Source organism: Berghia stephanieae, chromosome 5 (assembly GCF_034508935.2).
Source record: "Berghia stephanieae isolate SIO BIC M18660-M18661 chromosome 5, UCSD_Bste_1.3, whole genome shotgun sequence".
NCBI classification, from domain to species: Eukaryota; Metazoa; Mollusca; class Gastropoda; order Nudibranchia; family Aeolidiidae; genus Berghia; species Berghia stephanieae.
In genome coordinates this window covers 5,033,093-5,060,542 of record NC_088364.1, presented here as the reverse complement: position 1 = coordinate 5,060,542, position 27,450 = coordinate 5,033,093, and the positions used below count along the sequence as shown (strand labels likewise).

Below are 27,450 nucleotides of genomic sequence, written 5' to 3'. Positions count from 1 at the left end.
TAAACTGACACTGATAATAAGACTTAAGGTATTGGCACTGATACAACCTTAGAATTAAACAACACAAAGCGGGAGAAATTCCATATACAGGCGCACTGCAATGACCATTAGTATATATACTGAGTTGCTCACCTGGAGTTTAAATGAAAGCTTTATTTATTTAAAGAAATAGACTGGGTCGGCAGGATTAATATTAAACGGATAAATTTTGCATCCACAGTTAGAGTCTTTATTTTGTTTGGTTGGGATGGAATGCCCAGGACTCTCAGACACAACTGATAGCTAACCAAGATGGCTGTACAACGTTCACTCAACTTGAAATTTTCAAACCATGAAAATAATAAAAACTTGTGTTACTGGCTTGATAGCAATCAATTTGTTTCTTTCTTTGGATAAATAAAACTATTTCAAAGTGAACAATGCAGTATAATAACTTAATAAATAGTCATTGAAGAGGGGCCTGCATGTATGGAATTTCTAACCACTAGTTCACAAAGTAATTTCCACCAGAAAAGAATTTGACAATGCCTGAGATCAAAATAGGTCCCTTTGTTTGTGAGAAGAGCGTTAAACCGCTGAGATAGTGGGATCCCTTAAAGATCTTATAACTCTGAAAAAAAAATTAAAGGAATACATATGGACAACAAGATATCAAATCAACAATGAACATGAACATGTGAATTTGGACAAATTTGACCACAAGAAAATATGCAATGTTATACCGATTCGATCTGTAACAGCTGTGCATGTCAAATCGTAAATGAGAAGGATTGAATTCTTCTGTTAATAAATGTTAATATAAAAATTCTTAAATTATAGAAATAAAGGTGAATTTTTCAAAGCTCTAAAGTAAGAACTTACAGCACATCTCCTTGTCTGATGCTGTCCACAATTTGAAGTACCGAGTCCCAGTCTGGTTCTAGAAGGAGTTGGCTGGTTGCCTTCTCTGTCAAAATCAAAATGCAGCAAACATTATTATAATTAGGCAAGTTGTTGGGGGTTTTTTAATTAATAAATAAATAATAGGCATAAGCACCTCACAATTCAACAACAAATTGAAACGACGTATTTTTACACATACGTCGAAAACCAGAATCAAAGAATTGATCTGTCCTTCATATTAATCTTTAATTTCAAGCGTATTTAAAATAAATATATATATATGGACCGTTATTTAAAACTATCACATTTACATAAATATACAGTTTCTGTGTTGACGCTATCCCTTTTGTCTCTGTTTTGTCATTATAATTATCACAGTCACAATCACAAAGCCACAACAAAGTACAAAGTGACACTGATGACTGTTGAATTGGTGGATCTCTCGAGTCTCAGTCAGTCAATCTCAAGCCGAGGTGACAGAACCGTACATAATGAACTCACCTAAATTACGATTAAAATTTGATGAAGAACTTGAAAACATATTTGACCGGTGCTATCAGAAAGCACAAAACAAATTCAACAACAAAAGCCGATAGGTCTGTCTTGGGTCACTATTTTTATCTTGTAATCTATGTCTGTCAAATGACTCAGAAACCTCTGCTTACTTCTGTCAGGGTTGCCAGATTATTTTTCAACAAAATGCCAGGGGAAGACTCAAAAAATGCCAAAACACTCAAAAAAATGCCAAAGTCTGTTGACTCCCACCCCCACTAAGAAAACTACTCACTTTTGATAGACAATTTACTATCCTATCCTGGTGGCTTGCGTGTTTTCTTTTTTTTTTTTTTTAATTATACTAAATTTCCTGTTGGGGTAATTTTTTTACCTACTGACTACTAAGTGGAGTGCTAAACCACTACACCAGGGTTGGATTTTAAGAATGAAAAAGAAATACATTAACATGACGCGTTTAGAAATAATTAAGGAAAGGTGTCATTTGAAGTATAATATACAAGAAAAGAAAATGCCAAATGAAAATGCCAAATGCCAAATGATTTTTCTAATGCCAAACGGTTTTTAAAAATGCCAGATTTTTGGAATCTGGCATTTAAAATGCCAAACTGGCAACCCTGACTTCTGTCACAAATCAATGAAAAAGAATGCCAGTTTGTTATTATAACAAGAACCAAATTTAATTTTCTACGCTTAGGACACATACACATAGGTTTCGCTATATGAAAATTCTCAATCCTCTTATAATCGTAATTAAAGATACAATTTGATCATAGATTTATGGATTTTGACGTAATTGAAAAGAGATTTTTTTGTTTTGTCTTGTTAAGATAGAGTAATGTTGGGGATTTTTTCTGGGTTTTTTGTCATTTGAAAGCATTAAGTGAACATAAAGTATCATCCGTAATTAACATATGCGACATAATATATAAAGATCATGATTTCAAATTACAATGAAAACAACTTAAATTTATTAGATCATTCGGCTTAACTCATTGATGAGATTTATTAATCGGTCCCTGTCTGTGTAATATTAATGTGGTCCCTATTAATAAGTAACTATAAAACTGCAGTTAAAACCAAATTGAAGAACCAAACTACCAAACTGGTAAACTAGAAAGAACCTTCCTTCGTGAATAGTTTGTGTAGAAAAAGAAGAAAAAAAAGATAATAAGTTTCTTTTTGCAGTGGAGCGGAGCTCAATAACATAAAATTTAATACTTTAATTTAATTAGTTTAATTTTGGTAATTATATTGAGTATATGGTATCAATCATATCACTTTAAGTGGTCGATCATTTTCCTGCTTGTCATATATAGAGTGGTTGTCGTTGTTATTACCAGGTGTCTACTCAGGTTTGAATTAGTACCTACCTGGTAGTGATTCATGCAGTAATTTATGTCAGAGTTTACCTTATGTGAAAATTGAATGTAAAGGCTTAATTATAAAATTGGAGACAAAGTAAATTCTTCCATTAGAAGGCTGATTGCAGGGTTTCCTAAATGCAAAGAAGAAATATTAATTCCCGCACGCACTTTGTCAATAAACTTAAACTTAAATCTTTTCAACTTTTATAAATATATGTGCGGCTATGTGGTCTAGTGGTATGACACTCGCTTTCGGATCGGAAGGTCCTGGGTTCGAGCCTCGCTCGGCGCATAGTTGAGTCCTTGGAAAAGACTCTTTACTCACATTCTCTCACCGTACTCAGGTGTAAAATGAGTACCTGGCCGTTAACAAATATTTTTGGGTTGTTTAAAATAGTTTAATTATAGATAACATTTATCTAGTACTTCACAGCATTGAAAACATGCGGTGTTTATACGATATCTCTACCCTAGTGGGAAACGGCCAAATAATACATTGGACGACACAAGCAAACCGTTAGGTGCTTATACATTTTTCGGACAAAGTCAAAAACATAAATGTTAAAAAACAGGGGAATGTATTAATGTGAAATATCACTGAGTGCAAAAATTTTTAACACCAGAATCCGTGTAAGTTTGTACAGTATAGATAAAACGAAGTTGACTTCACCCAAGTCTTTGTTAGTGATTTTTTTTTTACATCCACGTTTATGAGTAATAGTCTTCAACAGTCATAACGTCACTTCCTTCCTAATGACGCATGGTAACTTAGTAACACTGGCTCTAAACTATCGGAACAATGGCGGACGCCGTATGAAATATTTCTCCAGCGAGCTTAAACGCGTATCCAGAGGGAAAAAAACCCCATCAATTTGATCATGTTTTGACTTTTACACATTCTGATCACAAGGCCTATGAAAAGGGAATGAAAAGTTCAAGCCAGCATGAAGAATAAAAAGTAATGATTTTCTTTATTTAGAACCAAGATGGCCGCCGTTGCCGGGCGCGTGACATCAGACTACTGAATCCAATTCTCACTTAACTGTATTATCCAGACTATAAAAGTTCATGGTTACACATTGTTTTGAGTGTTGGTCTGTATTACTTCCGGATGGCAATGTTGTGAGCTTCTTAGCCAAGCGCATACTATCTTTCAAAGGAACCGCAGTTTTCAAATACAAGAGACATAATTAAGATGACATAAACATTTATTAATTTGACCTCTCCCCTCTGAGTTCCTGCTGCTATTTGTCGCATTGAAAAAGAATTCCCCGCTTCACCTCTCTACTTGTAAATTGTCCTCTGTTACAAATGTGCATGTTTAATCCATATTTTTAATCAGATTTTATGAATCTAGAATTCGCAACGGGAAGCTACGCCTCTGGTTTTCAAATATTAAATTGTAACAATTGGATTCAATAGTCTGATGTCACGCGCCCGGCAACGGCGGCCATCTTGGTTCTAAACAAAGAAAATCATTACTTTTTATTCTTCATGCTGGCTAGAACTTTTCATTCCCTTTTCATATGCCTTGTGATCAGAATGTGTAAAAGTCAATACATGATCAAATTGATGGGGTTTTTTACCTCTGGATACGCGTTTAAGCTCGCCGGGGAAATATTTCATTCGGCGTCAGCCATTGTTCCGATAGTTTAGAGCCAGTGTTACTAAGTTACCATACGTCATAAGGAAGGAAGTGACAGTACGACTGTTGAAGACTATTGTTCATGTAAAGTGTACACAAAGTTCACATTTTGCTGTGTCAGTTTGAGCTCAAGATGGCAATAATAGTGAGTATTGCACGTGAATCTCGTGAAATGGAAACCCCTGGTCAAGCCTGTGGGCGAGTTTAGCGATCGTTATCACAACAGAATTCACTGTGTGTGTATAGATAGTTCGAGGATGACGTCACTCAGGTCTTTGTTATTGTTTTTTGCCATCCGCGTTTATGAGTAATGCTCACTGAACTGTATTAACCAGACTATAAATAGAATGCGCTTGGCCAAGGAGTTACAACATGCCATCGGAAGTATAACGACCAACACACAAACTCTGTGTAACATTAACTTTATAGTCTGGTTAAAACAGTTTAGTGAGAGCAACTCACAAACGCGGTGCAAACAATAACAAGGCTGAGTGACGTCATCTGCATACTATCTATAAACGTTCATGGATACACACAGTTTTGTGTGTTGGTCAGTTATACTTCCGGATGGCATTGTAAAACATCAAAATGTTCACTCATCCCAGACCCTTCGTTTTATATCTACCGTAAAGAAGAAAGATTCTCAATTTTGATACTGTAACCGATGCAAAAAAAAAAAAAAAAAATCGACTTGATGTCACTAACAATTCTAGTGTTCGAGCCCATTATCATTAAAATCCACCAGAAGGAAGATATCCACCTTAACGCGTGCACACGGATTATGGGACGGACTATCACTCACTCATTGTCGGATTGGTCTGGAAGAGAACACGACATAAGAGTCGTGAATGAACTAATACAATAATTTTTTTTTTTAACACAACCGGACTGGACAGAATGCCCTGATATAGATAGTATGCGCTTGGCTAAGAAGCTCATAACATTGTCATCCGGAAGTACAACGGACCAACACACAAAACTGTGTGTATCCATGAACGTTTATAGTCTGGTTAATACAGTTCATTGAGCATTACTCATAAACGCGGATGGCAAAAAAAAAAAACAATAACAAAGACCTGATTGACGTCATCTTCGAACTATCTATTGTAGAGTGGGGGAAAACGTTGGTTCCGGTGTAGCATTTGAAGAAGAACAAAGACGTAGATGAGAGACCCAGAACAACATCAAAAACAAAAAATGAAAAATATTTTTTTTCACATATATTTTAACAGGTCAAATCGACGTCCACATTAAACGGCACACGTCAAGTAAAACGAATAATAATGTTCAAAAGAAAGAATATATAGATAGAACGTAGATGACGTCATTCAGGCCTTTGTTATTGTTTTTTGCCATCCGCGTTTGTGAATAATGCTCACTGAACTGTATTAACCTGACTATAAACGTTCATGGATACACACAGTTTTGTGTGTTGGTCCGTTATACTTCCGGATGGCAATGTTGAAAGAAAATGAATAGAAAAGGATAGACAAAAAAGAAAAAAAAAAAGAAAAGAAAAAAAAATGTAAGTAATGTGATGTTTTTATAGCTGAGTAGGAGATGTCAAAATGATATTGTTTGGTGTCTCTGACCATTCTTGTTTAAGTGAAGGGTACATAATATTTTGTTACCTTTTAATATCTTCAACAGTCATAACGCCACTTCCTTCCTAATGACGCATGGTAACTTAGTAACACTGGCTCTAAACTATCGGAACAATGGCGGACGCCGTATGAAATATTTCTCCGGCGAGCTTAAACGTGAATCCAGAGGGGAAAAAACCCCATCAATTTGATCACGTTTTGACTTTTACACATTCTGATCACAAGGCATATGAAAAGGGAATGAACAGTTCTCGCCAGCATGAAGAATAAAAAGTAAAGATTTTCTTTGTTTAGAACCAAGATGGCCGCCGTTGCCGGGCGCGTGACATCAGACTACTGAATCCAATTAATCATACGAACTCTAAATCTCAACAAGTCGATATTTGAAGTAAAAGCCCTTGCTAACCAACAGGTGTGACTGACTGGAATTCGTTGCTTTTAGGTGTGAATCCAAGTTGATGCGTTTGCAAAATATTCAAGACAGAGACGCAAAACTGATTTTTTAAGTGTTGCTGTTGACCAGGGACCCTTTGTACAGCGATTTGTGCACGTTTAGTTGATATTGCACTATATAAAAGCTCGTGTTTAATGACAAAATAATCACTAAATTATGAAGTAGTGCCAAACAAGAAGTGAGAAAAATACAAGAAAAAGTCACGAAAAAACAAAAAACCCCTTTAAAAAACCCTGCCTGTCTTGACAGGGGATATAAAACCTCAGACCTCATATTTCTCCCTGGATTTGTAGATCTGTGTTATGACACTCACCTTCGCCTCAAATTCGATTCCCATACTGAACACCGATGAGAAAAATAGGGTATGGAGAAGTGTCAGATGAAAGCAGAGAATAAAAGGTCACGTGGTCAGTGCCAAACTCAGGATACAATTGATCCGTGACTTTTTATTCTCTGTTTTCATCTGGCACTTCTCCATACCATTTTTTCCTCATCATTATTGATACAAGTGACTTCTCCACACCTTTTCTGAATTTTATTCCGCCCGTTAGGAACATCCCAAATTTGAGTCATTGGAAAAGGCTCTATACTGACATTATTTGATCGTGATGAGGTGTATGAGTTCCTGGTCGAAAAATCGTAATATTGCCTTACAGGCGTCATGTATCCTGCTTACGTATTAAGTATAGCTGTAGGCTAGGTATGTGCCTTTTGCAAAGCTATTTAAGACCATTTGTTAGATATTGCTCTATATGTGCTCGAGTTTATCCTGTACACTACAGAGGTTTTACCCGATCGTTCAAAAAAACCAAAGAGGGATGTATAAAAAGGTATGTAATCAACGATAAACTATTCTTCTGTTTGAAAATCATCGCTTCTCCCCCTTAGACCGATTGTCCTCGCTGAACTGACGCAATGACAAAATTTGACCTTATCCGCCTTGTCGAGAAATTCGCGTGATCTCGTGAGAGACTGTAAAGAGGTAGCTCGATGACGTCAAGGGATTTTCCCGACGATATCATCGATGAGTCATCTAAAAGAAATGATGTTAAACGTCCACTCACGTTATTTGGAGGTCTAAGACTACCTTCGTTAAGTCGTCGACAAACTGTTACAAGAGACTGGACACAAAACAACGTTTTATATGGGCAAAACGCTGCCCACCAGGGTTCTACAAATCTGGCAAATTTCAGCCGAAACTCCAAGATGGCGGCCTCGGACTCGGGTAAACAAGGTATCTGTGTTGTTTTCAGGAACCCCATGTGAACCTTCCTATTTTAGGCTGAATGAGTCATTAACGGTGGCTAGAGTCCTTAAGTTCTGAAAAAGTATTAAAATTACTCGTTAAAGCATATGCTCGCTGACCCGGCCTTTATTTTCGTTTGTTTATTTTGTTTTTTTTCAAATGGGGACACGACCTCCAATCTCGCCTCCATTCTCTCTCACTTCCCAGAAAAAGAGAACAATTCCTTTGGCCTTCGTCCGTGTCACTGTCACCAACCTTCAACTTTACCTTCAAGATCAAAGCCTTAAAGGAACCGAATTAAATATGTTTCGATATTTTATAAAAAATCCTGTCAGATCAATCTCAATTTGAGTAGGAGTTCAACAACAAAATATTATCCGAAGCCGAAGTCCATTGTTGATTGAATTTGAGGGTCGAAAGTGTTGTCAATGTCTTCCTGTCCCAACAATTCCGCCTCTCGGTCTTTGAAATCATTGACCTGTGACAAAACCTACTGCATTATTAGAACGTCCCACCCAACTTCCTCTCTAGCTCCTTGACATTTTTATGCCTTAGTAGTGAAATACCATTAGGTAAATCACGGGCCCACTTCGATCTTTCCATTTTGTTTGTGTGAGACCCTGTCTGCAAAGTTGTATCCAAAGGATGTGTCATTTCTCAATTTGCATGTTAAAATTGTCGTCCTAGGGATTTTAAATACATAAAATAATAAAATGGATTTAAAGAAATATTCAGTCATTGTTCGGAGGTCCAATTCTGTTAGATCCAGGCGCGGTCCATTCACTACCGTGTTAGAGTTAGTGACACCTTTCTTCTTCTGTATACTTCATCATTAACAGCATTCAGTCAGTTTGTATAGTTTTTAAACAGCAACATATGTTTAAGATGTCCGCTTGGTATGATACCAAAAAGAAAAGATTGCCAGGTCTGTTTTCATTGGGGTTTGCATGTTTGTTGTGAGTTGATGTTAACATTGATCATTGTCCAATAGATTGATGTTGTCATATTGTTGTAAATTAGGTTACATTTTAAATTATTTATAACGTCTGATAAGCTGGTAACAAAAAGCCTATGTCACTTTTTTAGAGAAAGAAATTTATTTCTCAACATATAATTCTTTTTTTTTTCAAATTTTGGAATTTTAAATTTCTAAAGAAGTATAGTTACAGCTGGTATTATATTGAAAAGATAGTTTTTCTGGGTTTTTTAATATTTTTTTTTTTGAGGTTTGCAATAACAAGACTATTCATATGTAAGTAAAAAAAAATGTGAACAAGAAAACAAAAAGATATTTTATTACAACCACAAAGGTACTAGTCTCTCATCTCATCTCATGTAGTTCCATATCTGAAGCAGACGTTGGAGGTCATCTTCCGCCAAGCTGATCTATCTCTTGCCAATTCTATTAAAGCAGCGCCACCTTTCTCAGCTTCATCTGTCCAAGTTCTTATCCCTTTCAAATACGTTATTCTTTGTCTTCCTCTTATTCTTTTTCCATTCATCTTTCCAGTCAAGGCGAGTATTTCCAAACCAGGGTGGCGGATAATGTGTCCTAAAAATTCCATTTGGCGTTTGATGATTTTTGTTATCAGTGATCTTTTTCTGTTTGCCATTTCTAAAATTTCTTCATTTCTTTTCCTTTCCATTCCAAAGGTACTAGTACTAAATTCAATTATTCAAGAGCTGGAAACATTTTTTCTTCACTACATACTACACATAACAGCTATACAAAGTTTTTACACCAGTGTGATAGTGACACTGAGTCTAAGTTATAGGAGCCGTGTGGGTTTTCTGGTTTCTGGCTATATTTTATTATTTTTTTTTTTCCCCTTTAACTTTAAGTTTTGATATCTTATTGAATTGCTTTACTTCTAACCAATCAGCGCTTTCAATCATATTTGATATTTTCTAACTTTTTGTGTCCATCCTTAACTGTAAGTTCAAGTCATATTTTGTCGCACATCATTTAATAATAATAATAATATTAAAGATAAAATGTTCTTTATGATGGTGGTGAAATTTGTCCTTAGGGCACATTTCAGAGAGGATTATGAAAAAAAGATTATAAGAATGATATTAATGCCTGAAATAAGTATATATATGGTTAAATAATTTGCTGCATAACTATGGGACGTTTCACTGTAAAATAAGCAATGAGATCTCTATTGCAACAGACTGAGAAAATTATTTTTTTTTACTTATTTATATATTTCATTTTATGAATCCAATGCAATGATTTTGTCCATTGCAGTTTTGTGTATCAGTAGTATAATTTTTGCCTCATATTTCGAAAATCCCTACTGAGTTTGATTCTTTCGATGTTACCTTGAGTGATTCACCTCACCTTGAGTCACTTTGTAGTACTGCACTGCAGCTGAATCCTCAGCTATTCCAGTGTTAGAATAGGCCTTTAGTAAAAAAAATTATCTTTGGGGATAAATAATGGGCATTTTATTTATTTATTAATTTATTATTTTATTTTATTTATTTTTTCATTTTGAAATTGATTTTAAGGCTGTCTGTCAAATTGATATAACTGAAGAATCTTAATAAATGATGGGTGCACTAAAAAATTCTGCCTCATTAGAATATTGTTCAATATGTAATGTAATAATTCATTTGTACAGCACGCAGAATCCACAAAGTGCTCTAAGGCGTTTCAAATGCAAAGACAAAAGGTAACACAAAACACAAATACTGTTGCTGCTCAAAAGCCTGCCTGAACAAAGATATTTTTAACAGTTTACTAACGTTAGTTAGCTTAGGGGCATCTTTGATTTCTCTAATTTGTTCCATACTTTTGAGACCACGACAGAGAATTATTTCTCAGCTAGAGTTACTTTACATACGAGAATATTAATAGTAATAGGATGGAAAATAATCCTTGAAGTATAAAAGGGTTACCAACATTATTTATTTTTCTCTTTAAGGGTGGGAGTTTCTGTCTTAATGTCTACCTTTAGCTATCGGGTTGCAATTTCAGACCTGTTTACACAAGGAGAGTTGTAAGAGCAATGTGACTCTTGCTTCATCAAAGTCCGACTGGGTTCGCTGTTTCTGCTCTCTTGGTGAAAAGATAAGATAGGATGTCATGATAAAACGAAAAGTAAAAGTGAATCGTATCTGTAAAGAATGAAGCAAATATTAAAAGATCATGGAATGGAGGATTAAACCGTTTATATACAGACACTCACTGACTCGCAGATCAACTGTGAAAGTAAACTCTTTTATTTATAAAACTAATTTGGTTGAATTTTTGCTGAATTTGTTTCTTTCATCGACAGCCGAGATCCGACAGGGCCTCCGCTTGGATTTCAAATCGGCCAAGACCTGTCCTCCTCCTCCCCCTCCCCCTGCCCCAGCCCCAGCCCCAGTCCCAGCCCCTTCAGCCCCACTCCAGCAGACGAGCACGACGACTACTACAACTGCGTCTCACATACCACACATCTCTCCCTCCAATTCATCCATTGTTGCCAATCTAGGACACACCACACAAATGTGAGTCATCGAATCATCACTCGTGTCATAGATCAGACTTGCAAACCAGTATTATTTCTCATGTTTTACTTATTGTGGTTTAAAATCCATGAAATGATAATGTAGCAATGTTAACCAATATATGCCAAGTGCAAAAGTAGTTTATAACGAAAGTAGAGAAAAAAGATTAGGTTACTGTCTTACCTTGTATGGAGCCAGGTAGCAAGACAGATGGCTGTCACTGGGATTACAGATTTTCCTTCCATCTGCTAGCTTGATAAGTTTCCTTAAGGGGCAGTTTGGGTCTAATAACTAGAGAGATTTCAAAAAATTGATTTTAAGGTTTTGGTGAAAACAGAAATGGTGCTGCTTGAAGAAATAAATGACACAATGTGAAATTGAATGTAAACGTCAATTTATTATACGAAAACAGATAAAATGGATGTTTCAGGTTTCCCCTTTCATTCATCCTGTTTTGTTGAGAAATTTTGATTTACCACTTTGTAATGTTCTAAAAGAAATCCCATAAGCTAAAAATGTAAAATCTCTATGGTGAGACAAAATGCTACACTTTTGAAAAGAGGGAAGAATATGGAGGTTATGCCTCCATTAGTTTTAAAATTTACCACACGATTGTTATACATCGTGATGCCAGATCCTCGAATCAGGATGCAAAATGGGTATCAACACAGATAATGTATTTTTTTCACCAAAAATATTGTTTTTTTAATCCTATAATGACAATACAGAATTATTACAGCCAATACAGGAACTTAAATTTTTTTTAGAAAAGGCCTAAACCATCCCTTAAATTCAGCGAATGTTAAATGCAGATTTTTATCGTTGCACTTGTTGAACATATGGATGTTTTAATAGACAAAAAAGAGAGAAAACGTGTCGAAATTGCATTCAGAGCCGTGCAGCTCATGAAGTTGAGCAGTAAAAGTTACTTCTCTTCCAATTGACTTATTGGGACCTTTTATTTTTAAATTTAATTATAATGAGGATTTTATGGTGTTTTTTATTTTGTATTGGTTTTAATTTTATTATTGATTAAAAATTAGTTTTCTGCAAGTGAAATAAAAACAGCGATGCTTTTCAATGTTGAAACCTATTTTTTCTCCCTTAAGAAAACTGCATGTTAAAAGTTTCAGGTCACAATTTTTAGTTCCTACCAGTAAGTAACCAATGCCAATTCTCATTTTGTTATTTCACTGTTTTATTTTCAGAGAACGGTTAAGGTCCAGGGGTATAGAACGTTCCACAGGGAAGTTACAGATATCACCTGATGTTGTAAGTCATAGTCTTGGGTGAATAGAAATAATGTGACTTAAATTTAGTTTTTTACTTCGATTATTGTAGTGTTCTTAAACTGTCAGTAACAATTGCTTGCTACCCTTTGGATTGGATGTTAGTCCATGTCAAAATGATTTCCATCAGATCAAGCAGACCCAGGAAACTCATATCTGCTGAGTGTGCAAGGGGTTCAGGAGAAAGTCTTGCAGGAACTCAAGACTTATGATAATCATTTTGCTTGAAAGTCAAGTGTTCTACCAACTTATCTCAAAAGTTTTTTATTGCATTTGTTAAACACATTCTTGCATATTTGTGAAATCCGACACTTTGATTCCTTGATATTATTATTAAAAAATTATTATTATTATTATTATTATTATTATTATTATTATTATTATTATTATTACAGTAGAACTCGGAAATAGCGAGTTCGACGGGTCCACTCCTGATTACTCGCTATTTCCGAGTTCTCGCTATTCCCGAGTTGCCAGGAAAGGTTATAATAATATTGCTGGTTATTCCCCTCAGTGTGTAATTCGAGTAAAAGCCGTCGCCCCTATTTCAATTTCTTCACAGAAGTGGCAGAATGCTTGTTTTTTTTTTTTTGTTTTTTTTTTTTCAAGTAAAATCATGACTAGAAAAAAACAAGAACATAGAAGTGTGTGTGTGCGTGTGCGCGCGAGTGTTTGTATGCACTCGGCATGTTTGATGAGGTAAGCAAGCGCATCACTCAATCACTGACCCATTGAAATAATGGTTCCACACTCCCCTCTCTCGCTGATCGTGTCGTTCGTTAACGATGCTACTCGCTGACCGATGCTGCGAAGTGAGGCATGTTGACATGTGCTTACCTCGCGCGTCGCGTGGCACCACATTAGGTGAATAATTGACCCCCACCCCCAATACACACACACGCACACAAACCCAACCCCCACCCAAATTTGTGTCGCCTATTATGTACTACTACAGACTAGGCTACTATGTAATATTACTCGTAACGAAAAATAAGAAAAGAAAAGAGGCTAGGCTAAAAATATTTAAATTGCCATTGTCTCTTGTTTTGCTTTACTTTGTCGCAGTCCTAGGCTGGGGCAGGAAATGCTCGTTATTTCCGAGTTGACCTCTTTTTCATACTCGCTACTTTCATGCTAATTTTATTGACTCAAATAAGGGAAAAAAAACGGGGATTTAGATTTTACTCGCTATTTCCGAGTTCTCGCTATTTCCGAGTACGTTACTTTCATGTTCTACTGTATCAATATTATTAATAATTGTAGTATTAGTATTGCTATTATTATTCTTAGTTATTTATTTCCATCATTATCACACAATTTCTCCCCCCCCCCCCCCCCCCCCCCAGTCGTTTGAGTTTACATCCAATGACCTTGTAGACCTGGGTGAGATGGGGAGGGGTAATTATGGCTTTGTCAACAAGATGAGGCATGACAAGAGTGGGACGATCATGGCCGTAAAGGTAAAGAAAATAATAAAAATCTGATACGTTGCCAGCTATTTTATCCCTTGATAAATCTAGTTCGTTTTTTGATTCACTATACGTATTGAAGAATTATTCCATTAAATATTTCAAATTTTAAAATTATTTTGAGCACTTTAACCCTCTGTATAGCAAAGTTCTTATTAATAACATATTGTTATGATTGTTTTTGTTGCTATTATTATTATTATTATTATTATTATTATTATTATTATTATTATTATTATTGTTATTATATTATTATTATTATTTTATTATTATTATTATTATTATTATTATTGTTATTATTTTATTATTATTATTATTATTATTATTATTATTATTATTATTATTATTATTATTATTATTATACTACCATATTGTGGAAATTAACACAGGTCGAAATAAGTCTTTTGAGCCATCAACGATCAAAATTGGTTAGGTATAAAGTGTGTTGGTGCACATTAAATGAATTTGGCAATAAGGCAGCCAGCAAGATTACAATTCCCAACGTCAAATAACTGATCATAATGCCCAAGTGAGGGGACGCTTTTTAAAAAGATAAATTTTACAATGAAGGAAGGCTTTATTCAAGAGTAACGTTTTTTTGTTGTTTTTTAAAAATCCCAGGCCAACTTATCTTATGATCTTTTTAAATCGTTAGATGATGTTACTGATGTTTGGGCAATAGTGACAACAGAATGATTCAAGTGCAATGTTTTTGGCTAATTTCAGTTCCAACGCGGACATTAGGGAAAGCTCCTATGTCATCCTAGAATACAACAGTTATGAAAGCAGGAAATCCCAATTGAGTCATGTACATCTTCATGATTAAAACAAATTAATATAAATAACATAAGACATTTATGAAGGAACGAAACAAAAGAGTTATGTAATTTAATCGAGACTGATCTTTTGAGCCATCAGCGGCCAAATTATGTCAAATCTGAAGGCCAAAGGTCAAAGGACTCATGATTATGCCCCATCAGATATTCTAAATAACTATTTGAATCAATGGGCAATAGAATTACTATCAATTATTAATCTGTGAAAAATAGTTTTATAATTTTTAGATTTGCCAGTAATTCTGTGTTGGATAGTGAAAATTTAACATTGGCTCTACGGAGCAATGTTCATCCTCACCCTATTTTTTTTAAAAGAAAGTAATTTTTTATTAATATTCTTCTTCTTCTTCTTCTTCTTCTTCTTCTTCTTCTTCTTCTTCTTCTTCTTCTTCTTCTTCTTCTTCTTCTTCTTCTTCTTCTTCTTCTTCTTCTTCTTCTTCTTCTTCTTCTTCTTATTATTATTATTATTATTATTATTATTATTATTATCTTCATCATTATTATTATTATTATCTTCATCATCATCATCATCATTATTATTATTATCAAAGTTTAAGTTGGTACGCAGAATTGATTACCACCATATGAAAAAACAATGATAATGACAGAAAAGAAGTAGACAATTAACATGCGTCCTGCATAGTATGATTGATATTATTATTATTAAAGATCTTCATCATCATCATCATTATTATTATTATTATTATTATTATTATTATTATTATTATTATTATTATTATTATTATTATTATTATTATGATTATTCCTATCATTCCCTCACAAAATTTAAAGGAAGGGAAACTTGTTTTTTGTTTTTTTCCATGAGTTTAAAAAAAATCTTTTTTGAAAGCAGTTGTCTTGATTAAAGCTAATAACGTTTTACCAGTATTGAATCCATGATTGCCTTTCCTCAGCGAATCAGATCAACAGTGGAAGAAGGAGACCAGAAACAGTTGTTAATGGATCTGGATGTGGTGATGAGGAGTAACGATTGTCCTTACATTGTACAGTTTTTTGGGGCACTTTTCAAAGAGGTACGCAATGCAATCATTTGTGATACTAGGCTACTAGAAGCTGTGAGGACTGTGAAAAGTAATGAAGAAGGATGAATACAACAGCTTCGTAAAAGAGTAAAATACCAAACATAGAATGGGTGGAGATTGGGGACAGCGGTAACTTATAAAAAGTTCATTATTTTTACAGATTGCTTTACATGATTTTGATAAAAAATAGAAATTTGTTTTTCAATTTTTCATTTTAAAAAACTTTGTGTTTAGAAATCAAGTCCAAAGGGCTGATCAATTTCATAACCTTTGGGTTAGTCTGTTGCATCGCATAAAATAAATTAAAATGTATGCTGGTTTGATTACAGGGTGATTGTTGGATCTGTATGGAGCTAATGGACATCTCACTAGACAAGTTTTACAAGTTTGTATATACCGAGCTGCTCGCATCCATTCCAGAAGAAATCATAGGAAAGATTACAGTAGCTGTGAGTGGTGGTTTTTTGTTGTCTTTCTAAAAACTCTTATGCTTCTTTTCTTAATATTGTTCTAATGTTACTGAAGTCAGTATCAGTGAAGTAAAGAGGGGGAAAAAACCCAACAAAAACCTGGATTATTCAAGCTTTTGAATAATTGCTGGGAGTTGACGAAATCAACTATGGCATGTGTCTATGCTAGTGTTTGAATAGGTATATTTGTGTGTGTGTGTGTGTGTCTGTTTTACAATTTCTCTCTCCTCCAATGGTTTATCCAAAACGTGTATTTGTTGTATTTGTATGAAGATACAATTGGTTTCAAGTTTCAAGTAATAAATAAAATGATTGAAATTATTCCATTGAATTATTACAGCTTGATAATCTCTACATGGAAACGCTGTCATTCTTTCTTATTTCAACCTGGTGATATGTCAGTTATCATGTCAAATCAATTATTGGAAGAGACAATCTTTTGTTTTTTTGGTCCTTGTCATTGTAACAATATATCATCTATAACTGTGTAGTCAGGTTGTGTCAAAATGATGTTAAAACTAAGGTGTGATAAATTTACCATGCAACCCATTCATCTATTTTGTGTTGGATTTAGTGTGAATGTGTGCATCATCATCATCATTATTATTATTATTGTTATCATAATAATCATTATCACCATCATTATCATTATTCCTATTATAAGCCAAATTCCTTCATTTTTGTCTACATCCCCAGACTTTAAAAGCACTTAATTATTTAAAAGAAAAGCTGAAAATCATACACAGAGGTGAGTTTGTCTTTCTTAAGCTTGTTGCAAATTTATTTGGAGAAAAGGTTCTTTTAAGAAAAAAAAAAGGATTAATTTCATTTAACTTAATTTTTTTTTCTGTCTTGATAGTCTTAATTCAGTGAGCAGAATATTACCAATACCACCAATATCATTGCAGGATCATGGACATTCCACCGACACCGCTATCACAGAATACAACACCACAACAAATGATAGCCCTGAACATTAACACCATAGTATTTGTATGGACCACTGCTGCCACCACGATGGAATGGTTTCTTGAGCTTGAGCTTTGATATAGCACAATATCCACTCAACGTGCTCAAATTTCTTTTCAAAGGGTCCCTGACCAACAGCATCAGACATGACGCCTGTTAGGCGATATTACATTTTTTTTTTCCAACCGAGACAATGCTGTGAATGGCCAGGTACACATTTTACACCCGAGTACGGTGAGAGAATGTGAGTAAAGGGCCTTTTCCAATGACTCAACTATGCCAAGACATTGGTTTATAGAGACAAGGTATACTTTAATGATCCTGAATGGAAATTATCTTAATATGGTGCACATCAGTCCTTGTTATATTAACAAAGATTTATACATTATCATAAACTAATTGATAAAAATACGAAGCTATTTCAAGATAAAATAAAATGTGTAGCTGGTACAAGCAAAGCTGTAAAAATACAGATAGATAGAATTGAATTTTTAAAAATGGAATTGTAATGTGATTAGAATAAAAGACATCAACGCCGACACAGTTCTTACAGAAACTTTTATTTCCTTGTAATAATTGAATGTTATTTTTTCACTGTTGATATCTTTGACAGTTTTGATTGATTAATGGCGTTTCTAATTCCATTTTATCTCAATACTCAGTCTCACATAAGCCTTTATTGAATTTTCCGCCAGATGTAAAGCCTTCTAATATTCTGCTGGACAGAAAGGGCAACATCAAGTTGTGTGACTTTGGTATCAGTGGCCATCTTGTAGATTCCATCGCCAAAAGTCGGGATGCCGGCTGTCGGCCGTACATGGCTGTGAGTAACTTCTGTCAGATTTATGTTTGCAATATTCTTTTGATTTTTGATATTGTTGTCCTCAGTACCACTTATACAAATTAATTATTTTGTTTAAATTTAATTATTGAAAATGATTTTGATTTTATAGCAACAGATCTTTATACAAGAAAATTACAGTAAAAATTTCATTAAGCTGCCAGCCTTGCTTATGGTTAATTTGATAATGAGTCAGTGATTCAACTCATTCAGGCCTGAGTCGTGTTGGGCTATTCATGTAAAATACCTTTCACAGAAATAAACTCTGTCAAAGCTTGCGTACAAATGATTCATTTCTACTTTGAATGAATGAATATGGCTTCACTGTCTCTATGGACGCTATGTGAACAATATGTGTGTTATTTCGAGTATATCAGTGTGTTCATTGTATCCATTTACTGATTTGTTTCTATAAGTCTCTGTTCAGTGCAATTGATTTTTAAGGTGGTCATGTGTGTTAAGGTGCTGGGCAATTGGATGTTTCGTTGTGTTGTTGAAATCAGTTCTTCAGTTGTTGTTTCTGAATATATTTGGTTTTTGTTGAGATCTGATTCAATGCTGTTGAAGTGAAGTTGGTGTACATCCTCTGTAATTGGCTCATTGTTTGAAGTAATCATCCATCAAGGTTCCACTTTAGAAATAACTAAATATCCTGTTTCTAAATATGTCCTGTATGTACCTGTGTGTGTCTACATTATTTTGGTGTACAAAATGTGTGAGGGAGAGAAAGAAAGTGAAATTGTAAACTGTGGATTGATCTTCAAACAATTCAGACTACCACAGACCAGGATGATGATGAACCTCTTGTGTTCCAAATCATGCCACTATATCACTTGCCCACTAGGGAGGTACTTACTGTGTCTTCTATCCCCCTGTACCTGCTTTTCAATTGTTTCCTGTCATTGTCTTGGAATGAGATTACTTGGTTTTGTCCTGATCCTTGCCGGAGTTCCTTAGCTGGGAGGGATATAGTCGAATGTATAGTTATAGTTTTGGGAAATGATATTTTTTTCCTTGTATTATAAGATTGGTAAACATTTGAGTGTATTCCTCTTAGTTGGGACCTGTGCTTGTGTCTGGATGAGATTTTTAGGTGATCTCAAACTAAGTACTTTGACAGTGTGCTCTTGGAATCTACACCTGTTCCCTATTTGAACCAATTCCCCTTTGTCTTACCTTTTCTTTTGTGCTTTAATTCTAATTCTAGAACTTTTTACTATCCCATTTTCTTCCTTTTTACTGGCGCTGATATGACCTTAATGTGTTGCAAGCGCCGTAAAACCCTTAAAAACAAAAAACATAAAAACTATATCACTTGGCCACTATTTCTTCAATGTTTGATAAAACAAGAGTCACATGATATACAAGTATGGCAGTTGTAATGGATGCAAGAACTTTGAAATAATGGCAGTGTTGCCTTCAAAATGACTGTCAGGAATGGATTGGAAAAGGTTCTTCCTGTGACAAACTAAAAAAAAACTTTCCTTAAATTTTGAATCAATGGATTCATATTTTTCATGTATTATTCTGTATTTCAGCCTGAAAGAATAGACCCCAAGGCATCAAGTCGAGGCTATGATGTGCGATCAGATGTTTGGAGTTTAGGCATTACCCTGGTGAGGAAATTGATCACTTTAAAATATATTTTGTTCTCAATCATTTCGTCTGAAAAACAAAAGTTAACTAGGCTTGTTTAATTATTATAATTTTGTGAGTGTTTGCTTTTTCTAGGTTTTCTTTTCTTTTTTCCTCTTTTTTCTTTTTTTGTTGTGTGTGTGTGTATGTGATTGTGGCTTTAAAGAATTCTTACTGCTTCCTCACTTAATTCAGCTCCCTTTGTTAAACCTTCTCTTGAGAGGGCTGCAAACTTAAAAGCTCAAACTCTTGTCAAGTTCTGGTCATTCTACACAAGCTATTCGCCTGAATCATTGTCGAACGTTATACTCAAACCAGACCAATAAAAAAGTTGGAGGGAGGTGTTTTTACGTTATACAGCGTTGTATTCTGCAGTACATGGGCAGTGTGGCTCAGCGATGCGGTCTTTTCTTCATACCCAAAAGGTGCTGAGTTTGATCACCCTCCACTGTGCTGTATGACCTTGAATAAGTCACCTCAGCCTAGCTCAATTTGCAGTGCTGCACTGCGGCTGATGTCTGGGTTATTCCAGTCTTCCCTTGGTATAGACCCAAGAGACAAATTTCTCCAATGGGATGAATAAAAGGAATTTTATTTTATTTTATTTTAAAATGCGTTTATTGACATAGTGGGCAGAAAACTTATTCTTCAAATATCAATCAATAAAAATGTTGTCCTACCTGTTTAGAGATTCTTAAACCCAAGACTTCAGTTAGGGGTCAGCAGATGTGTTTGCGTAAAATTTAGTACATTTTTTTTCGTCCTAAACTGGCCCACGTATCTCCTGTATTGCTCAGTACCCTGGAATCTTATTAATGAATTACTCACTTACTTAATCCTCTTGGCCCCTGTTTGGATGAAGGGGTGCAACTATGCTCTTCCATTTCCACCTGTTCTGGGCCAGCTTTCTACCTCTCTAAGGTAACTGTTGAATCACTCGCAATTTTGTTTATCTCCCCAGATGGAGCTGGCTACTGGTCGATTTCCTTATCCCAAGTGGCAGAGTGTCTTTGATCAGCTGCAACAGGTGGTGCAGGGATCGGCCCCCAGACTACCCAACAACGGAACTTTTTCTCCCGAGTGTATCAGTTTTATCAATACTTGGTAGGTTTATTGGTAAATTCGTTATTGCATCGTACTTTGTGAAAAGGATATATGAATTTTTGTCTGAAAAACTTTTCCTTGGTTTAGAATATACAAAGGCACATGAAGGTGTTAGATTGAAATAAATATGCTATATATGGACTAATTGTTTTGTTTTTGTTTTTCAGTTTGACAAAAGAAGATCGACAACGACCAAAATATAACAAATTATTGGTGAGTGTCATCTTTGGCATTTGTATTTTGTTGTTGTTATTGTCTCTAATACAAGGGCCTTTGAGCTTATGCTTTTTGGTTGAATGCTATGTCGTAGTGTGGTTTGCATTTGTATTAGCCAAATGAGACTTTTATTCTTCTAGTTTTCATCCCAATGGGCAATGTGTTGCAAGCGCCTTAAATTTCTTAAAAACAAAAAAAACAAAAAACAAATTATTATTATTATTATTATTATTATTATTATTATTATTATTATTATTATTATTATTATTATTATATTATTATTATTGTTATTATTATTATTATTATTATTATTATTATTATCATTATCATCATCATCATTATTATTTCTTATTCTTTTTTACAGGAGGATCCATTCATCAAACGTTATGAAGAGTTGGAGGTAGACGTGTCAACATATGTGTGCGACATACTGGACAAAATAGCACTCTCCCCCTACAGTTTTCCCTCCAGTGAACAGCCATTGTCTTAACGACGGCTGCTGGCTTAGACAAAAAAAATCATTCACATACACACACACACACACACATAGATAATACGCCCCACCACTCTGGAATCTGCCATTGTGTGTGGGAATGCCGATGTCTGGTCGTGTTATAGATTTGTTGTCTGTTCAAGTGTGTGGTGATTGCTTTTTGTATATATTAGACCGTGACAATGGACCCTCTTGTAATGTTTTGATGCAGAAAGACAATGATGTTAAGTTATTTTGTAACTATGGGATGATCTAGTTCATATTAATCCATTTCTTTGAGTTGAATGATATGCAACTATAGAATAATTAATAAAATTCCATTTATTCATCCCAATGGAAATTTTTTCACTGGTCTATTCCAAGGTAAGATTAGAGTAAAATAGCCTAGGCATCTGTCCCAGTGCAGCTCTGCAAAGTAAGTGTGATCGAGGTGACTTGCTCAAGGTCACACTGCTTGGCAGGGATGATCAAACACTGTATTCGGGGCACGAACCAAAGGCCACACTGTTAGGCCAGGCTGCCCTCTAACTCTAATGTAAAAAAAAATGAGAGACTAAAACTAAGTCCAAAGGAATATCAGGAACAGCGTCTCAAAGTGTAGTGAACTGGGGGGGGGGGGGGGGGGGGGGGTAAATGGCATCTTGTCCTTTCTTTTACATCAGTTTGTAAAGTTATACCCACTCATCTTCTCATGTCAGTCTCACAGTTTTTGAATCATTTATCATCGTTCAACTCAAGAGAATCTAATGAAAATTGTATAATTTCATAGTATAGTTACATAAATTCCTTAATACCTATGTCATTGTGTTTCGAATGTTACAATAACTTTTTGTTGCAGTCTTTTCATATACCATTGGAAATAAACCGGACCTATTCATTGGAATGGTGCGTGTACCACAGGAGTGTATCAGTAACCTTTCTCCAAGTATCTTCTTGGTTATTACTATTATCTTTGAATGAGATCAGTCTTCTTACTTCTCGTGCTCATTTCTGTGCAAGGATTTGATGGATTAAGATTGTATGTACTTCTTACAAAGTGAACACAGAGAAACAGTATACTTTATGCCAATACGACAAATTAAGAGCAGGCACTGGTATCAGATAACAATGTGAAAAGGTGAGTCGTAAACAGTGCCAGACTAAGCGTAAAGAAAAAATCCAAGAAATCAATCAGCCTGCCAGTCGAAGCTGACGGATTTGATTTGGTGATGGTTTTATTTTTCTTTCTGCTTTGTCTGCACTGTTTTGTCCACACTGTTTCAGAAAAATGTTATGATTTCCCAAGCTATTCTTCACACCTTAATTCTTCTTTTTTCTATAGCACTAGACTATTTTTCAAGAATATTTAGATGTGTTCATCTTCAAGAAATGTTCTAGAGATTTTTGACTGCTAGTTAGATTTCCTACTTTCATCAATCAAAATGCTATAAATTTCAAGATAATTTGAAATCAACATTCTAATTGCTTTGGACTACGACAGTAGGGCAAAGCTCTTGTGGTTGACCACTTGTGGAATGTCTCTCTTTAAAATATCCTTATAGGAACCAACAGTATGACAATTTCAAAAATACCTAATAAGAAAAAAAAGAAAACAAATTGAAACAAGAGTGCCAGTATTGCTTACACCCTTGATGAGGCGTCAGTCATATATGTGTTGAATGTTTTGCCCCCCCCCTGATTGTTTCTTCATCAGCGACAAAGATCGAAAAGTGGCAGCATTTGTCCAATAACAAAAAAAATTATTATTCATGCATGATTTGGAGCTAAAGAAAATAATCAGTATAAAAATGATAAATTAGTTGTGCGTGTCTCTTTCTTTGTTTGTGACAAAGGGGATTGCGAGTCAAATCTCACATACACAGTAGCCTAACTAAGCTCTTGGCCTGACACTGACCAACAAATTACATCACAAAGCAAGGCGACGATCACCAAAAGAAAGTGAATAGAGATTTGTATTCAGTAGTTTAATCCATGGGATCATTTGTTGTCTTGAGAATTTCTAATGACAACTCACTCATTTGGTGATCATTGCCTATTAGGTTAGCGTCAGGCTATGCATACACCCAGTCAGACTTATAGAGTGGATCATTGTATTGCTGTCATAAATTTGATTTTAATTTATTTCAATTTAATTAATGCTATTTTTGTACCTTTTTTTTTTTCAATGTGAGAAAATTTTGCACATTATGTAACAAATTTGGAATTTTAATTCAAACCATGATGGAACGTAAACAACTTGACTAATACTGTGAAGAGCCACCATGTTTCTCCTGTGTAGTTTGGAGACAGTGACGCAAACTTTCCCTTATTCGATCTTCCATCACTTGTGTTACAGACTCTGTTGTGTTTTTTTTTTTATTCTCCTGTTCAAATCGTCTATTGATGATGGTAATGGTGGTTGATAAATTAACCCCCCCCCCCAAAAAAAAAGATCTCAAAGGGATAGGTCTGGTAATTAGGGGACTGGCTTTCAAATAGCTGATTATTCATGCCAATGCATCCAAGCATTTGTTGTGAGAGTTCATTTTTCAGATATCGTCAAAGCTCCAAATGCCAATGTGGTGGAGCTATCTATATCTTGTTGAAGGATACAGATTGTAGAATTGTCATTAAGTTGAGGCATTGGCCACGGATTCACAACACGTGGAGATAAGAATCGCCGATTATTGTGTTTTCTGTAAAAAAGAAAGAACCATCACATTTTGATTTTGATGTCGCACAGAAAACAGCAATTCTTGAGAGTCTTGTTCACATTCCAAAAATTCCTCAAGTTTGTGCTGACATGTCAAAAAAACGCATGTTGGAGACATTAATGGTTCTTTAGCAATTAAATTCTTAACCCCGACAAGGGTTCTAAGACAAAGTTGCTTCACCATCTCCAAACTACACTGGATAGAGTATTAACAAAGTTGTTTACAGTTAGATATGATTTGAATGAAAATTCTAGAGTTTGTTGCAAAGTGTTGAGAAAACCATTTCGTTTTCATCTCTTCAATATTTTTACAATTCAAGATACAAACCCTGACTGGACTTTGGAATCACCCTGTATTGGAACTTTTCCATATTTCTTACCTTTTACTGGATGCTTGTTTTGTTTGGAATAATTGAGCATAAAGTGTTTTGAAATGGCTATCATCTTTCTTTTTTTAAATTCTTATATATATATATATATAGTTACAGTCTCTTAAAACATAATCAATCGAAGCAGATGATAAGTGACTTAGATGGGGATGGTTGAAAGGAATGTTTTGGGCAGGAAGGGGTTGGGGGGGGGCAGGATTAAATGTTCTAAGACAAATTGAAATAATATTTTCTACTGTGTAATTTTTCCAAGTTCTAGTGTCACTAACAATACAAAAAAGTGTGTCTAAAACAACCCACATTAGTCACAGTGATCACAACTTCGAAAATTGTCATCAATATAATTGATGGAGCTTAGACTTGTAGTTGTAGGTTTTGTTTACAAAATTGATAAACAAAGCAGCGTGTTCACAGCTTTTAAGAGAGGTCGAGGAGTAAACCATGGGCTTGACAAAACTGAGTTGGTCGGTTTAAAGGAAAGAAGTCGGAATATATATGGCTCCTCTTTGCTGGCTATTCTGTTGTATTCTCACAAAACACTGTTTGACCAGAAAATGTTTACTTATGTCGTTAAGATTAAGATGGTCCACCAAATTTTCAAATAGTCCGGATTCTGAGTTCTAAAGAAGTCTCAGGTTTAATAGCATGACATTGACATGCTGATTGTATGGATGCGGATGGCCACTATGTAGAATGGAGCTGGATGCACTGATTGTGCTTAATGGCCAACTGCATTCATACAATAGGCAGTCATGCAAATCGGTATCATTATGCATCTAGTCTTTCCCCTCTGTAAGACTTTGTTACTGGGAAAAGTTTGTGGGGTCGTCTTAGCAATCTGATGATAAAATAAATTTTCTGGCTAAAATGAGATAAAGATGTTTTGTCCCTGTATGGCAGTTTTCATATCACAGAACTGGACAATATTATAATTTAGTGTAAGATTGTAAATTATGTACGATTTATGGATATGTGATTTGTTTATCATTCATTAATTGTGATTGTCATGCAAAATGTTACCAGTTTGTCTCTTTAAAGAATGGCAAACCCATGTTTGCCAAACTTGTAATGTAAAGTTTTTTGGCAGCCTACGCTTTTTCCATCATCATTGTCATTATCGTCATCATCATAATCATCATTGTCATCATTCAGTATGTCGCTCAGGGTTAGTAACAATGTCCTGAGAATTCTTAGATTTAAAAAAAAAAAACAAAAAAAAAAAAAGTAAAGAAAATCTTGACAACTTAAATTTTGTGTTATGAGTAAATAAATTCAAATAAAGATCTTGAACAAATTTGTATTTCGTTTCAATAGTCACTGTTTGGTTATTTGGAATTAATTTCATTAAATTATTTTTTTTTTCTTTATATATATATATATATATATATATATTATATATATATATATATATATATATATATATATATATATATATATATATATATATATATTTTTTTTTTTTTTTTTTGTTTATTTTTTTTTTTTTTTTTTTTTTTAAAACAAAAACCCATCCTGCTGGGTGGGGTTCCTTGCCTCCTATAGTGGGCAGGATGGCATTTACTGTGTCTTCTATCCCCTTATATGTTTTCCAATTTGCCTTCTGTCTTTGTCTTAGAATGAGATTTCTTGGTTTTACCCTGGCCGTAGTGCTTGGCTGAGAGGGAAACAGTCAAATGCATAATTGTTTTGGGAGATAATTTAATATATTTTTCTTTGTAAATCATCTCTCTGTTATGTATAGTTATATTTGTTATTTTGAATGTATAATCTAAGCATTTGAATTTGATTGTATTCCTCTTGGTGGGATCCTGTGCTAGTGTCTGGGTGATTTAGGTGATCTCAAACTAAGTACTTTCTGGGTGGGGATCCTGACCTCCCATAGTGGGCAGGGAGGTACATACTGTGTCTTCTATCCCCTTATATCTGTTATCCAACATGCTTTCTGTCTTTGTCTCGGAATGAGATTACTTGGTTTTGTCCTGGCACTGGCCGGAATCCTGGCTGGGAGGGAAACAGTCAAATGCATAGTTATTGTTTTGGGAGATGATATTTTTTTCCTTGTAAATCATCTCTCTGTTATGTATTATTATTTTTATTTTGAATGTATAATGTAAGCATTTGAGTGTGTTCCTCTTTGTTGGATTTTGTTCTTGTGTCTGGATGAGACATAGGTGATTTCAAACTAAGTACATTGGTGGTATGCTCTTGGAATCTACATCTGATCCCTATTTGTTCCCATTTCCCCTTTGTCTTACTTTTTCTTGGGTGCTTTAATTGTAATTCTAGAATTTTTTACTATCCCATTTTCTTCCTTTTTACTGGCGCTGATATAACCTAAATGTGTTGCAAGCGCCGTAAAACCCTTAAAAACAAAAAAAACAACATAAAAAAAAACAAACTAAGTACTTTGATAGTGTGCTCTTGGAATCTACATCTGTTCCCTATTTGAACCAACTCCTCTTTGTCTTACTTTTTCCTCAAGTTCTTATTAATTGTACAAACCTGTCCTGTACGAAAAGACAATACCTTGGTTGGCTCTTCCTACCTCCATGGTGGAGAGGTCCCTTTTGCTTTATCTTCTATCCCTCTTTATATTTATTATGTTTTTCCATTCCATGTCGCTGTCTGTCTTTGGTCTGGATTGAGATTGCTCTGCTTTTTTCCTGGTTCTGGCAGAGGTCCTTATCTGAGAGGAAGGCAGTCAAATGTATAGGTGCCTATTTTGAGAGATATTTTTGTCCCCTCATAAATCATAATAAAGCTCTTCTGTTCTCTGTCTGATCACTGGTTGGGGT

The 27,450-nt window shown here is 34.8% G+C and overlaps 2 protein-coding genes across 12 annotated transcripts in view; one reads left to right on the top strand and one right to left on the bottom strand.

Annotated features, from left to right (window-relative positions):
• LOC144972273 (hepatocyte growth factor-regulated tyrosine kinase substrate-like) overlaps positions 1-8,141 on the bottom strand; it is a 38,408-nt gene extending 30,267 nt beyond the window's left edge. For 6 of the 9 annotated variants that reach the window (XM_078913350.1, XM_078913354.1, XM_078913351.1 and 3 more), the window contains exons 1-2: positions 1,384-1,583; positions 862-946 (exon numbers count right to left, since the gene is read on the bottom strand). In XM_078913350.1, the coding sequence (XP_078769476.1) occupies positions 862-946; positions 1,384-1,423 (125 nt within the window). In that variant the 5' untranslated portion in view covers positions 1,424-1,583. Of the gene's footprint in view, positions 1-861; positions 947-1,383; positions 1,584-7,978 lie in introns of those variants that run through there. The other 3 variants (XM_078913357.1, XM_078913358.1, XM_078913356.1) reach the window with 2 other exon arrangements.
• Positions 7,413-25,949, top strand: LOC144972275 (dual specificity mitogen-activated protein kinase kinase 4-like). Of its 3 annotated transcripts, none has more exons than XM_078913361.1 (12): positions 7,413-7,690; positions 10,996-11,209; positions 12,418-12,481; positions 13,845-13,958; positions 15,718-15,837; positions 16,176-16,295; positions 17,013-17,064; positions 17,981-18,108; positions 19,665-19,742; positions 20,723-20,865; positions 21,033-21,078; positions 21,446-25,949. In XM_078913361.1, exons 1-12 carry the CDS (start codon positions 7,456-7,458, stop codon positions 21,569-21,571), a joined length of 1,440 nt encoding a protein of 479 aa, XP_078769487.1. In that variant the 5' UTR covers positions 7,413-7,455; the 3' UTR covers positions 21,572-25,949. The 3 variants fall into 3 exon arrangements, with proteins under 3 accessions (XP_078769487.1, XP_078769485.1, XP_078769488.1); XM_078913359.1 differs by having other exon boundaries at positions 7,432-7,699; XM_078913362.1 differs by lacking the exon at positions 7,413-7,690 and adding an exon at positions 8,241-8,636.
• The last annotated feature ends 1,501 nt before the right edge of the window (positions 25,950-27,450 follow it).

Coding starts and splice junctions, on each gene's coding strand:
- LOC144972275 (XM_078913359.1), top strand. CDS start 7,456: ATGACGTCAAGGGATTTTCCCGACGATATCATCGATGAGTCATCTAAA. Junction 16,296..17,012: donor TAGGAAAGATTACAGTAGCT/GTGAGTGGTGGT, acceptor CTACATCCCCAG/ACTTTAAAAGCACTTAATTA. Junction 21,079..21,445: donor CAAAATATAACAAATTATTG/GTGAGTGTCATC, acceptor TCTTTTTTACAG/GAGGATCCATTCATCAAACG.